General features: G+C 46.5%; 1 protein-coding gene across 3 annotated transcripts in view; it reads left to right on the forward strand.

Annotated features, from left to right (window-relative positions):
- Window positions 1-13,981, forward strand: part of CGNL1 (cingulin like 1) — a 144,068-nt gene that overhangs the window by 112,515 nt on the left and 17,572 nt on the right. For 2 of the 3 annotated variants that reach the window (XM_074366188.1, XM_074366189.1), the window contains exons 9-12: window positions 4,388-4,594; window positions 5,517-5,621; window positions 10,562-10,714; window positions 11,595-11,765. In XM_074366188.1, the coding sequence (XP_074222289.1) occupies window positions 4,388-4,594; window positions 5,517-5,621; window positions 10,562-10,714; window positions 11,595-11,765 (636 nt within the window). The remainder of the gene's footprint in view (window positions 1-4,387; window positions 4,595-5,516; window positions 5,622-10,561; window positions 10,715-11,594; window positions 11,766-13,981) is intronic. The other variant, XM_074366190.1, reaches the window with a different exon arrangement.

Below are 13,981 nucleotides of genomic sequence, written 5' to 3' on the forward strand. Positions count from 1 at the left end.
TGAACTGATGTAACTTATATAACAAGTGCTTGACTAATGGACATTTGGTGTTTTTCAGTCCTTTGCTATTTAGTGCTGCAATGATAATCGTGCTTATTTGCACATATGCGGCATCAGGGCTAGAAGAGTATTTGCTGGGTCAAAGGGAAGGTACGTTACAGTCCTGATTGATTCTACCCTGTGGCCCTCCAGGAGCTCATACCAGTTTCTAGCCCTGCCAACGGGGGATGAGAGAGCTTGTTTCCTTACACCACTCACACTGTTACCCGGCCTTTTGACCTTGGCTGCCTGATAGGTGAAAAAATTATCTCAGGGCGATTTTAAAGGATGGTCCAGTCTTGAAAAACAAGAGAACAGAGCACATTTGCTGCATTGTGGTGATGACCTAGCACGGTATTTCCAGCCTTTCGGAGTGGAATTCGGAGTTGATTTTTGTTAACTCTTTCTGACTGCTTGTATGAGCAAAGAACAGTCAAGATAGTAAAAGGCAAATCCATGTGATCTTTCTACAAGTAGATACTCTGTAGGGGGTATGATGTGGCTAAATGAGTTGTTAGAAACTGTGCACTCTTTGGTTCTATTTGATGGAACTTCCTCCCTAAGACTGTGTGACATACAAGACTTAAGATCAGAGAATCACAGAAATGAAGTACTAGCAGCTTAAGTGAGGTCAGCAGTGTTTGTCCCCAGCGATCTATCTGAGAGGCTCTTTACCAGCTCTGGTCCAGGGGGAGTGCTGCTGCCCTTGCCACAGCCGTGAGATACAAACCTAAGCACTTGGAAGAGATGGAGCACAGATCATGGTTGAGTGTTGGAAGGGCTTTTGGAGTTCTCAAGAAGCCACGGAGAAGAACTTGCATGCAGGACTTGCCTTGAACAAAGGGATATGATTTTTACTTTTTTAGATTCCAGCACTGCTACAGGCGAATTAGGTATGGTTTTGGGAAAAGCAACTTTATCCTGTGGGTTTTATCTAAAATAATGTACTGGGGGGGGGTGTTTTGGGTAGGGGGTGGTAGGGGGCAGGAACAGGGGAGAGGCTCTAGAAAGGTTGGCCAATGGAGGCTTAAGTTAAATTTATTTGTAAGCATCATGTGGTCTACCACACTATGAAGACAGAGAAGAACTATCATTTTACACATAGTCAGATCAGGACTAAGTATCTTAACACGTCCAAGTTCCCCTAGAGTCACACTTAGCCTGTGAAACTGAGAGCTAGGATCGGAGCAGACCCCTGCCGGCCAGAAGCTGAGGGATAACCTGCAGGTCCACCCTCCTGGCATAGATGGACTCAGGCCGTGCCCCACAACTTTTGAACAAAGGAAATGCCAAATTCTAAACATCAAAACACAGTGCAGGGTCCTTTATCTAGCATGTCAGGGTGCCAGGTTGGCCCAAGTCCAGCTTAAGCCAGATCTGGTTTTCAGAATCTTGTACTTCCTGAGATTTCTGGGTGGAGGAAGGATCACTGCCTGCACTTGGGAGAGTTCTTCACTTTACTAGAAGATCTAGGCGGATGTCTTTAGTCTCTTCCTCTCACTAGTGCCTTGGCAGACCTCAGATCTTCAGCCCCTCTGTCTGACTCAGGCTCCAGGTTTCCTTTGTCTTCCCCCCTCTTTTTTTTTTTAGACTAGCTGTGTTGAGATACATAACATAGAATTCAACTAAAATGCAAAACCATTGGATTTTAGTGTTTCCAGAGTTCTGCAACTATCACTACAGTTAATTTTAGAACATTTTCATCACCCCAAAAAGAAACCCTGTGCCCTTTTGCCATCATCTCCCAGTCTTCCCATTCCCCTCAGCCCCACACAGCCACCAATCTACTTTCCATCTCTATATATTTGCCTATTCCAGATATTTTATATAAATGTCAGTACATGGCCTTCTGTGAATGACTTTTTTCACTTAGCGTGTTTTCAGGCTTCATCCCCGTTGTAGCAGGTATCAGTATTTCATTCCTTTTTAGAGCCAAATAATATTCCATCATACAGACAGACAGGCCACGTTTTGTTTAACCATTTACCAGCTGATGAGCATTTGGGTTGTTGCTGCTTTTTGGCTACCATGAATAATGCTGCTGTGGAATTTTGTTTTTGCAGGATTTTGTGTGGCCATAAGTTTTCATTTCTCCAATTAGGACTGGAATTGCTGGATCTTATGATGACTCTGTTTCACATTTTGAGGAGCTGTCAAGCTGTTTTCCAAAGTGGCTGCACCATTTTGCATTCTCACCAGCAACATGTGAGGGTTCTGATTTCTCTCCACCCTCCGCAACCTGTGCTATTACCTGTCTTTCGGGTATAGCCATCCTAGTGGGTGTGAAGTGGCTCATTATGACTTTGATTTGCATTTTCCTAATAAGTAGTGATGTTGAGCGTCTTCTCAGGTGCTTATTGGACTTTTCTATGTCTTCTTTGAAAGATGTCTATTCGGATCCTTTGCCCATTTAAAAAATTGAATTATCTTTTTATTATTGAGTTGAACAATTCTTTGTAGAGTCTAGATATGGGTCCTTCATCAGATATGTGATGTGTAAATATATTCTCTCATTCTGTGGGTTGTCTTTTCACCTTCTCGTTGGTATCAATAGCGGCACAAAAGGTTTTAATTTTGATGAAATCTAATTTATCTGTTTTTTCCTTTTGTCACTTGCGCTTTTGATGTATCTAAGGAGCCTTGCCGAACGCAAGCTCATGCTATTTACTCCTATGTTTTCTTTTAGGAGAGTTTTATAGTTTTAGATCTTGTTTAAGTCTATGATCCATGTTGAGTTAGTTTTTATGTGTGGGTATGGTGTAAGGAAGGGATCTAATTCCGTTCCTTTGCCTGTGGATATCCAGTTGTCCCGGCACCATTTGTTGAAGACTGTTCTTTCCCCATTGCATTGTCTTGGCTCCTTTGTTGAAAATCTGCTGATATTGTAAATGTTGGGTTTCTTTTTAGACTCTCAGTCCTGTCCGGCTGAACTACGTGTGTCCGTACACCAGCACCACAATGTCTAGACAACTGTAGCTTTGTAATCTCTTATCTCTTAATGAGGGAGTTAGGAAAGGGTTGGCAATCTGGACTTTCCTCTTTCTTTCTTTGGTAAGATCAGTTACTGGATTTTTTAGATTCCTCCTCAGGCTTTCAGCCACACTTTATTTCTCCTCATTCATCTTGCTGGTTCCAGTGGGAAATGACATCCAAGGAGTTCTGAGAAATCCCAGCTGTTGGGCACCTTAGGGTTCTCGTAGCAGTGCCAGTTAACCATGTTCTGACTCAGCTTGATTCTGAGGAGTTTTCCCAGGTGTATAGAATTAAACATTTGGGTTGTGAAAGATGCTCTGGTTTATGAAACTCTGTAATTGGTGAAGTTCAAGATATATAACTTAATGTACTGTTAAAAGATTTAAAGCTCTTTATGAAAGGCTATGTATGCAAGGAAGCAATCCCAGTGGATAGCTTTCCCCCGTGGGCCATGACGTAGCCTTCGAAGCCAAATCGTGCCCTCCCTGGGCCTCCCTTACCTCCCAGGCACCTGCCCCGCTGTTTCGTGAGCGTTGGGTTTATTGGTATTGGCATCTTTGCAGTAAGGGGGAAATGGAAGACAAGGGGTCTGCCAGGAAGGGTGGGACTCTGGACCGCCTCACTTGTTGTTACTCTAAGTTGCAGAGCCAAAAGATAAAAACGCCTGTGTGACATCTGGAATTAACAGTAATCATCCTGTAATTTTTGCCATTTCTTTCCTTTGCAGGTAATAGTGCCTAGAGCTTGTACTATGAACTGTGTCATAATTTAAGCAAGTTTTAACTTCTGTTTTGTATTGGACATTTAAAAAATCTTTAAGCAGAAATTGCCCTTCATCAGGAGCTTCTCCCAATGTGGGGAGGGGTCAGGGAAGAGAACTCACCAGAAGGCAGTGGTTTACCAGAACAGATTCTGGACTGGGTCTGCCTGAGTGCATTTCCTCCTAGTGAACGTGGACAAGTTCCTCAGTCTACCTGAGGCTCAGTTACTTCGTCTTTAAAATGGTGATAAGAATAGTACCCACCTCCAAGAGTTATTAAAAGGTTGACATTTCATGTCACGGACTTAACACAGGCAAAGGAGGACAAGCTTTTTGTGTAGAGCGCCAGACAGTAAATGTTTCAGCCTTTGGCCACAAGTCCTGACACTGCTGATGCAGCACAAAAGTGGTCATAGACAGCGTGCCTGGGTCCCAGTAAGACTTTATTTTAATAATGGTGGCGGGCCGGGGCGGGCCTGCAGGCCATGGTGTGCCGATCCCTGGCTTAGCCCGGGGCCCAGCACGGAGTGGTTTGCGTAGACGTCGGCCATCCTTGAAGCTAGGGGCTGCACTTTAACCCTGGTTCCCACACTACCTGCTCCGTGTCTTGAACAGAACGTCGAGGTCCTGGCCAGCCGGAGCAGCAGCGCAGAGCAGACCCCGCTGGGGGTGGAAGTGCGCGTGAAGGCTCTGCAGGAGGAGAGTGAGAAGCTGCGGGCCTGTGTCGGAGAGCTGGAGCAGACGGTCGCGCGGCTGCACAGGCAGATTGCCGACATGAAGGGTGATGAGGCCAAAGTGAAGGAAAAGCTCAAGAAGTTCGAGGTGAGGCTCCCTGGGCTTTAAGCCCAGGCCTGGCAGCCGGGGAGCCTTCCTTCCTGTGTACTCGGCTTGAGAAGCGGGAAGGGATTTGTTATCATAATTGAGTAGGAAAGGTCGAGGCCATCGTGAACATCTCTCTGCAGGCCATTTCTTTTGTTCCTCTCCGGGTGGTGCAAATGGGAGATGGGCTTCGAGAGAGGCCTGGGGAGGCGGCTGATGGGGTCGGGGTGGGAAGCCCAGGTAGAGGCCCGGGAATCCCTGTTTGCCCAGACATCAGACGTGCTCAACCTTTTGACACTGAACAGAGGCGTCCCAGACTCCCAAAGATGCCATCTGAACACTGTCTGCAGGCCCATTCTCACTCATGACTGTTGATTCTTTCCATAACAGTTGGTTGTCAGCTTTTGAAGTCACCCAAGTTTTAACACACCGATTATCTGGTTTGCCAGATCACTAGAAGTAGAAGGCAGTTAGCAAGAGACATGCACCAATGGTGGTGAGAAACGGCAGCTGACAATGAAAGGGGACAAAAGAAATGTAGAGGGAGGTGTATTCCAACAGAAAGTCCCCAGATGGTCATCCGTCAGCATCACCTGGAATCCTTTTCTAAAACTGTGTGCTTGAGTTCTTTCGATACCTGTTGTTTCTGAAGCTCTAGCACTGAGGCTGGATATTTCTATTTTCAAAAAAGTCATCCCAGGTGACTGATTCAGGTGTGTGCATCTGGCTAAGTACGGGACTGCAGACAGGCCCACACATCTGAGAACACGGCTGCCGTGTGCCATCCTGGGCTCCTGATGGGCACGTCGTCACCAGTCACCTGGCTGTGTCTGTGGCTGTCTCCTGCATGCCTCTTACGCCACCAAGTCAGCTTCATGGGCACAGCACACATCTGGGGGTGCACTGACCCCGTGTGTCATTGTAGGGAGAAACTCGGCAATTAGAGGAGGCCCTTGTGCACGCAAGGAAGGAAGAAAAAGAAGCCACGTCAGCCAGAAGGACCCTGGAGAGTGAGCTGGAAGATGCTCAGGTAAACATGGAGGGCTGTAGTCTTCATCCCCCACAGAGGAAGCCAGAGCTGCATGTGCAGGCTGCATGGGTCCTCTCCTTCTAGGTAGCCCCGTTTGTAGTGATAACCATCCTGGACTCATGCTGTCCATCTAGACCTGTGGTTCTTATCTGGGGGGCATTTAGCAATGTCTGGAGACAGCTTTGTGGTCACAGTTGGGGGGATAGTTCTGGCCTGTACTGGGCAGAGACCAGGGATGTGTTTCCACATGCTTCCTGCTCAGCACAGGACAGCTCCCACAGCGCCGAACTCCCCGCATGTCCGGAGCGCCGAGGTAGAGGAGTCCTGCTCTCGACGTTAAAGAGCCTGACAGCTTTCAAAAAAAAAAAAAAAAGTGAGTTGTGTGAGAAGGCCGCCAGCTCCGTGGCCGAAGCCTATTTCCTTTTTCTTCTGGGCAAACAGACTCATCAGAGTACAATCCTTCAAGATGGCTATTGAAGGAGCAGGAGGAAGTCGTTTCCTTGAAGTTAGATAGCTATCTGAACTCAAAATCAGTAGATTCTTAGAAAATTAGATTTCCCCATTTGAAGGTTAGAAAGATTGTTTGAAGTACATTCTTAAAGAAAAGAGAAAGGTCTGCGCCGAGGTTCTAAGCTGACTTTGCACAGTGACCTCTGCCTGATTCAGATGTGTCCTTCCTTCTACCTGCTCTCGGGTTTTAAAGAACCGGCTGCACCAGGCATCCCTCAGGCAAGTTTCTCAGGAGGTAAAAGGCAGTGTTTTTAAGCAGTGGTCTTAGAGGAGGCTGTTAAACTTTTCCATCAGGACTTGCTTGCCCGGCAAGGTCTGGAGTGGGGGGGTGGCACATGAAAAGTGTCAGGTGCTGAGTCAGGATTCAGATTTGTAAATGCCTAACTGCAGCTTTCCTTCCACACACAGCCTCATCTCCTCGGGGCTAGAGGAGGGGAACCTGCTGGTACGAGGGTTCACTCTGGTCAGCTGAGGCTCCACAGCTCTTGCCCCCAAGTCCCCGCTCTGCACCTTCTCTCTGGCTGCGACAGGGACCGTATTTTTGCACGTAGTAAAGCTTGTTTTTTCCAAATGTTGGTGTTTGACTGTTCTCTCTTTGGATTTCCCTTCCTTCCTTCTTTCCTTCCTTTCTCTCTTTTCTCTCTCCCTCCTTCCCTCCCTCCCTCCCTTCCTTCCTTCCCTTTTTTCTCTCCTTTTCCTTCCCTTTCCCTTTGTTACAAACCCTTGTTTGGCTGCTTTTCTGTGAATGGCAGTGTCACTGTGCTGCTGTTTCAGGCTTGTGATGGCTACAACCCAGCAACCAAAGTGCAGGGTTTAAATCTCTGAACTAGCTGGGGACAGAAAGAGAGGAAAACATTTGTACTCTACAAAAGACCTGCACCTTTGTCATCACGTCCACACCAGGCACTGGGTACAGCCATTATGGTTCCGTCTGTATCACCCGTTGGTCAAGCCAGAAAGTTTCACACAGAAGGAAGTGGTTCACCAGCTGTGAATCTACAGCTCAGAGGGAATTCAGTGGGGAGAACAGATCATGGCCTCAAGGCCTAAAGATCTGAATGTAATCCCCACCCGCCCCCACCTCCGGATCTCCGTCCTTGCCTTGGAAGCGATCCCTGACGTGTTACTTTTGTTCAGGCCTGTTTCCCCAGCGGTGCTGAGATGGCAAGAATGTTTCGTGCAGCCTGTGGCTGTGCTAACCAGTGGTGGCAGCATAATCCAGCAAGAAGTTTAAAAGGGCCCAACAGCCTCAGCATCTTTATCTGAATTATCTGGTCTCTAAAGTAGTGATATGAAAAGTGCACCAGCACTCAAAAATCCTTTGCCTTCTCTCAAATTGGGAACCGTAGTTCAATGACTCTTTCTGCCTACCTCTCCCAGAGCTGGCAGCCGGAAGGGTGCTTACCCCCAGAGCAAGAGGAGAGAGGAACTTTCTTTCTCTTGAGCATTTTATGTTTCAGAATCTTTGTGCCTTTAACAATCTGCTGCATCTTCTTGTGTAAATATGTCTTTACGTAGTAGCTGAAGACCACGTGAACTTAGGTCTAATTTATCACAGCTCTGTCAGAAAGTGGCAAAGGTTCTTACAGGGGATGCTGTTCTTGGTTTGCCTCAGCCCTGCCACTGGGTTTAGGATTGTGCTGCTGTGTAAATCTACTTGAGCTGCATTCAAGGCAGAACCGCCTCTGGTTCCCTTGAGAAATTACTTCTGCAGGTGGGAAAGCCGTAGTTCTTTCCTTCAGAGAGGGCTAGCAGGGTGTGGTGTGTATGCCTTCACCTCCCATCCTCTTGGACTTCTGTGTATTGAGACCACAGAAGAAGAAAGCACCACTGCTTTTGCTGTCCATGGTTAAGGTGTGACAAAGGCTTCCTTCTGATCAAGCTTGTCATTCCTTTAAGCCCGTAGGCTCACCTGCCACTTGGTTATTGTTAATACGGACGAATCTGGGCCTCGCTCAGCCATGTAGTAAAAGACTCTGCATGCGTTGACAGTTAGTGGTCCCCAAGCCCAAGGGTACTCACTGTCCAATCGCCAACCTTGTGTTTTGAGTTCTCTGGCCTGATACATTTTCTTTAAAGTTTTGTCCCAAATCAGTGCTGCTGTTGGTGGAGACCATTTCACTCCTGACTCCTCAAAGCAAAGTTACCAAGTTTGCTGCTTTTCTTTTTGTGTGAATTTGAGACATTTTCTCAGCAGTGACATATTGGAACATATTTCTTGAATAAGTGAAGACGCAGAACATTGTTCTAAATGGCATTTCTAAACTTGATCATCTGTTAGAATTATCTGGGTAACTTTCAGATGCAAATTCATGGGTCCCACTCTAAGAAGAATTGTGATTCCATCAGAAAGGGGTAGATTCTGCATTTTACTTAAGGAGTCCACCACCCTTTTTTGGTGATTCTGATATATGAAATCTTTAGACCACTTTTTGGGGTAGGTATTAATTTTCAACCACTGAGTTTTTACCATATACCTAATAGTGAATTTGGGCTATGAGACACACCCAGATAGAAAATCTATTTCTATCCTTTACAGATCTTACCACTCTGCAGTAGAGACAAGCATACAAGAAATAGTTTTAAAATCATTTAGCAAAACTATTCTTCTAGGCAAATGTGTGTGTGTTAAGGTTGCGGGAAGGTGTTGGCCAGGCCCCAGGCTCTGAGGGGTTGAGCCTGGGGTATCTCCAGGGGCACCGCAGAGCCAGGTCAGGCGGGGAGCCCTCCCTGAGCCAGGGTGAGGCAGAAATGCACTCACCATATGAAGGTGGGATGGAGCCCCTGGGACTGGGATCCAGAAGGAAGAATGAGGGAAGCTGCTGGGATCTGCAGGGGAGGGGTTGAGTTGGATCCTGATGGTTCTACAGGAAGGCATCAATGGCCCTCCATATCTTTTGTTTTTCAGGAATTGATATTTTGAGATACCTGTTCCTCAGAGTTTTCTCCCACACAACAGAACCATGCCTCACTTACCTTACCCGATCTGTGTGCCGCCCCTTGTCCCAGCACCACTAAATCAACTGCAAACACAAGTCCCAGGGGCTGACCCTTTCTCTGGTGTGTGCCCAGCTGGAGGTAGTGGGATGCACTCCCGCTAATTGCCCCACACTGAACTCCTGATTACCTTTCTTTTACCACCTTCTTTTCCAACTGCTTTTGTTGATCTTGGTCCCTGTGGTAATTAACTTCAGCAGCCCGGCTGTGTTGGCTGTTCCTCTGAGCACAGCCCTCCACGGGTAGCTTTTTTGGCCCCAGGTCATGTGGTTGGCCAGCTTTGCAAAACCGGGAGTGCCTGAAGTTGATTTGTGAATGTTTTTAAGATGCCTGAGTTACTGCACGTGACAGCATCTCGTAAACTGTTAAGCACTGTGCAAATATAAACCACTGCCTTTTTTACAGGCTTTGCAGGGACACGAGACTGAGTGAGTGGATCCTAAGTGGTACCTGTGCTTAATGCACATTCAGCCCGCGGTAACTAACATTTTTTCAGATGTTCTAGTTCATGTTTGGGTCATTCTGAGCTGTGCCCCCTCCTTGATATCCTTATGCCAAAGGTCTTAATGCCTAGCCATTCAAAGATGCCACTGTAATCTTCCTAAGATATTTTAGGTTTGTTTGTTTTAGCATTGCCTGTTTTTTACATAAAGGACATCGGTCTGTGTGATGCTGTGAGATGAGAGCCTCAGAGGAGCCCAGGGGGAACACTGTACCCAAGATGGTACATTTCATGATAAGTGCTAGTATTTGGTGCTGATTCACTGAATAACTACCCACATGCACTTTTTCTGACTAATGTCTCTTCCATTTAGTACCTTCTGTCCATCAGGTTCATTATCCTGTGCACTACCAAGTTCCTTTTCTTCTGTATATGAGTCCAACCCATGGATTCTGTTGATTATAACTCCCTCTACCCAAGTGGATTCTTGGCCCATGGGACAATGTACTCTTTTCTTACAGATTCATTTTTAGCTATTGTAACTAAGAATCACGTACGTAGTAGAGAAAAGTCTAGAACATCACGTGCAATGCTGCATACTGCAAGATGTCATTTGCAGGTTTCTGTTAGTCTAATATATAACTTTACCTTGGTTTTCAGGCGTGAACTCTGTCAGATTTTTGGACACTATCCTGAATCACCACCTCCAGCAGCTTAGGCCATTTTCCGTATTTCTGTAATGCATCTTTTGTCTGCCCCTTCATTCCTGTGTATATTTTTGCTAAAGTCAACTTTGCATTTTGGTCCCTGAGTTTCAGAACCAACAGTGTCCTTGTGTCTCTGTGATGGCTTAATTTTGATCCTTTTACTTATCACAGATGCAACAGGGCTGGTTGCTTTGTGGTGTGGCTGTGACGCTCCCTCTGCCACCTGTTCATGTGGCTGACCTGGTAGGTAGGTGACAGAGCTGTCCTTCTTCTGCCGTCTGCAGAGAAATCTGAGTCAGGCCACCCAGGAGCAGAAGCAGTTGTCTGAGAAGCTAAAAGATGAGACCGAGCAGAAGGAGCAATTAAGGAGACTGAAGAACGAAATGGAGACAGAGCGATGGCACCTTGACAAGACCATTGAGAAACTGCAGAAGGAGGTGAGGGGGCAGGAGGAGGGAGAGGCTGCGGGGCCCAGCCACCCGCCGCCGCATCCCCCCTGAGCCTGGCAGAGCTGAGGAGACCTGCATTGTGTCTCAGCACAGTGTCAGAGATTTGCAGATCCCCTGAAGCAGCTCTTCAGACTTGTTGATAATCCCAGTTACAGGGAAACTGGTCTAGAAAATGCCTGTACCCCCTGGATCCTGGGACCAGGTCCTCTCTTCAGGTACTCAAGGAAGCCTGTCATGTCAGTGAAGACTTCACAGATGTTTCCTGAACCAGAACCCCTGCCTTTGTGCATCATCTATGCATTTGTACCTCTTTCTTGTCCAGGAGTACAAAAGGCAGTTTTAAAGCTTGGTACTTGCTGGCCTTCTGCTCATCTCCGCACTAAAACACCCAGAAGGGGAGCCCATCAGCTCCCTGCAGTCCAGAGCTGACTCGAGTACTTGCCGTTTTGTGACACCTGCTGTGAGCACTTTCCCAGCTATTCTGTATCTACCTAGAATTCTGTCTCTATCTGTGTATCGTTTTAATTCTCACTACAGCCCTGCAAGGTTAAGATTACAGTTTCAGTATGTTTACCGAAGACATTGCAGAGGCCCAGAGAAGGGAGGTAATGCCCCCGTCATAAAGCTGGTAAGCGGCAGGGGAAGGATACGACCCAGGGCTAAAGATGTGCCCGTTCCCGCCTCTACGCTGCCCCTGTGTGAGAGGTGGCTAATCCGGGGCAGCCCATGACCAGGTGCTTTGCAGTCTTTGAGGAGCCTCGAGAAGGAAGAGGAAATGTGTTCTGTGTTTAGAGGGGACCCAAACCTGGCTCCCTGGCCCCAGACGGAGCATCACAGGGTGGGCTCACACCCATGTCACCTCTTCCAGATGGCTGACATCGTCGAGGTGTCCCGCACATCAACGCTGGAGCTCCAGAACCAGCTGGATGAGTACAAGGAGAAAAATCGCAGGGAGCTTGCAGACATGCAAAGGCAGCTGAAGGAGAAAACTCTGGAGGCGGAAAAGTCCCGTCTGACTGCCATGAAAATGCAGGATGAGGTAATGCCTGGCTGGGTTAGTTCCCGGTTTACCCCGTGTCCAGAGTATCCTCCAAGGGACTGCTTTGAAACTCTGCTAGGAGAGACTTGCGGTGGATTCCTAAGACAGCGCTTGTGCTTGGTTCTCGGGGTGGTTTCATTGTGGCGCATGGCATTCTAAGACACTGAGGACCCAGGGCCTCCGAGGTGAAATTATATGACTTTTAAGTTGACCATTTTCATGATTAGTCCAAGATTTTCTTCCAAAAAACTTTTGTTGCCATTTGTGCAGCCTCAGTGGTGTGCCCGGCTGTGTCCAAATGATCTGTGTGTGTTAATGTTTTAATTTAATCCTAGAATGGGAATTACGGTAACCAACTTGGGTTTTTTTGCTGTTCATTTACCACAGACTTTCATTAGGGTAGGCGTGGCGGGTAAGAGTCTCAGCACAACAATAAAGGGGACAAAAAGCAATCTTCAGGAATTTATGAGTGCTGAAATTGCTAAAACATACTCTTGGTTTTTATATTTAAGAACAATAGAGCAAAGTGACCCAAACGTTAGCTCCCTTTTAGTCTTGATTTTTCAAGAACAGAGGAAAATAAAGGGAATGCTTTTGATTATTTTAATGGAAAGCTGACGTCTCCAAAATGCAAGTACGGTGTGTGCTGGTTTCCAGCTCTGCCTCTTGCCAGCCGGGTGACCTTGAGCACGTTACCGCAGCTTTCTCAGCATCTGTTGGTACCTCTTTAAAAGGATACGAAATCATAATGATTTAACAATTGAATGAGATAGCACGTGAGACTGCATGGCAGAGGGTGTATGCATCCCGGACACTGATGTTAGGTTTCTTTCTTTTCTTTCTTTCTTTTTTTTTTTTTTAATTTTAAGGCTGGCTTTTCTTTTTTTTCCTCATAAGCAGCGCCAAGAGCACTAAGATTCAACAGGAAAACAAGTTTTTCTTTAAAAAACAAACTTTTATTACCTTTGATGATCAAAGAAAAGTCACCCATGAGTCAGCGCTGAAACCCTGTGAAAAAACAATGGATATTTATTACAGGCTTCTAGAGCACTTCTGACAGGACCCTGAGAACAGATCCCCTCTGGCTCAGGGTCTTATGACACAGGACTCCAAGTAAGAGCCGAAATTAGCATCTGGACATCACAGTTCTCTTTGGCATTGAAAAATAATCATTTTCATTTCAACAGCAATTGGGCGGGGGGATTCAGATATTTGCCAGAACACCAGCAAACATCTGGTATGCTGTGTTGATTTCAGAAAATCTGTGTCACAGTGACCCCTGTATAGGGCTTCCCATCGCTTTGTTGTATAATGTTATTCTGCTAGAATCCTGGGATTGGAGGGAACCTTAGAGATCCTCTAGTTAGATAAGGAAACAGATCCAGAGAGACTAGTTAAGGCCAGATGGAGACGCATGTTATTTATAAAAGGGGAGTGATTCAAAAAACAAAGGATTCCTTATGATGAAAACAAATGTGGCTCTTCCTAGATTTCCTCAGTGGGATAGCCCTGTGAGACACGGTTTCCATCTGAGTGACAGGCGCAGGCACCTCATCACCCTGAAAGGGAACGGCAGTCAGATACCACTCCAAATCAGGGTGCTGAGGTCATGGAGTCATTTAAAACAAAAGTGAGTTAATAAGCCAAGGTCACTCTGGATCCTTGAAAAACTCAAGCTCAACTCTGTTCACTACCGTGCACCCCATTTTGGTTGAGCTGAATTACAACTCTCAGTAAATAAAAAAGCTGCAAGGGTCCGTCCACCCTACGTGCTACGGTCCTGCCTCCTTTGCTGTGAGAGGAATAGGCATTTTACCTATTTTGCCTTTGGCGTAGAGCTAGCAAAGTTCTGAAGATAGTCTTTAGAGAATTAAGAGTTCACTGTTGTTTCGTTTATTTTTTGAACTCCTTTTAGCAAAGAGCAGCTTTAAGTACGTAAAGGTAGCACTTACAGGTTGAGAAGTTCTTTGCTTACTTGTGATCCTGGACACGGTGCTGGGTGTTCTCTGGGGCATATTCACACCGAGAACTCGTGTGTGTGTGACAGAGCCCGCCCTAGATGCTAGGAGGGACCGGCTGGCCGTCGGAAGGTGGGGACATGCTGGGCCTGGAGAAGCATACCAAGAAGGAAATATGAACTGTACGTGTATCTGTCAGTCTTTCCAACTCAAAAACCCATGTTCTTTTGGGGTGTCACTCAAGTCTCATAACAGCTC

Source organism: Camelus bactrianus, chromosome 6, assembly GCF_048773025.1.
Source record: "Camelus bactrianus isolate YW-2024 breed Bactrian camel chromosome 6, ASM4877302v1, whole genome shotgun sequence".
In the NCBI taxonomy this organism is placed as follows: domain Eukaryota; kingdom Metazoa; phylum Chordata; class Mammalia; order Artiodactyla; family Camelidae; genus Camelus; species Camelus bactrianus.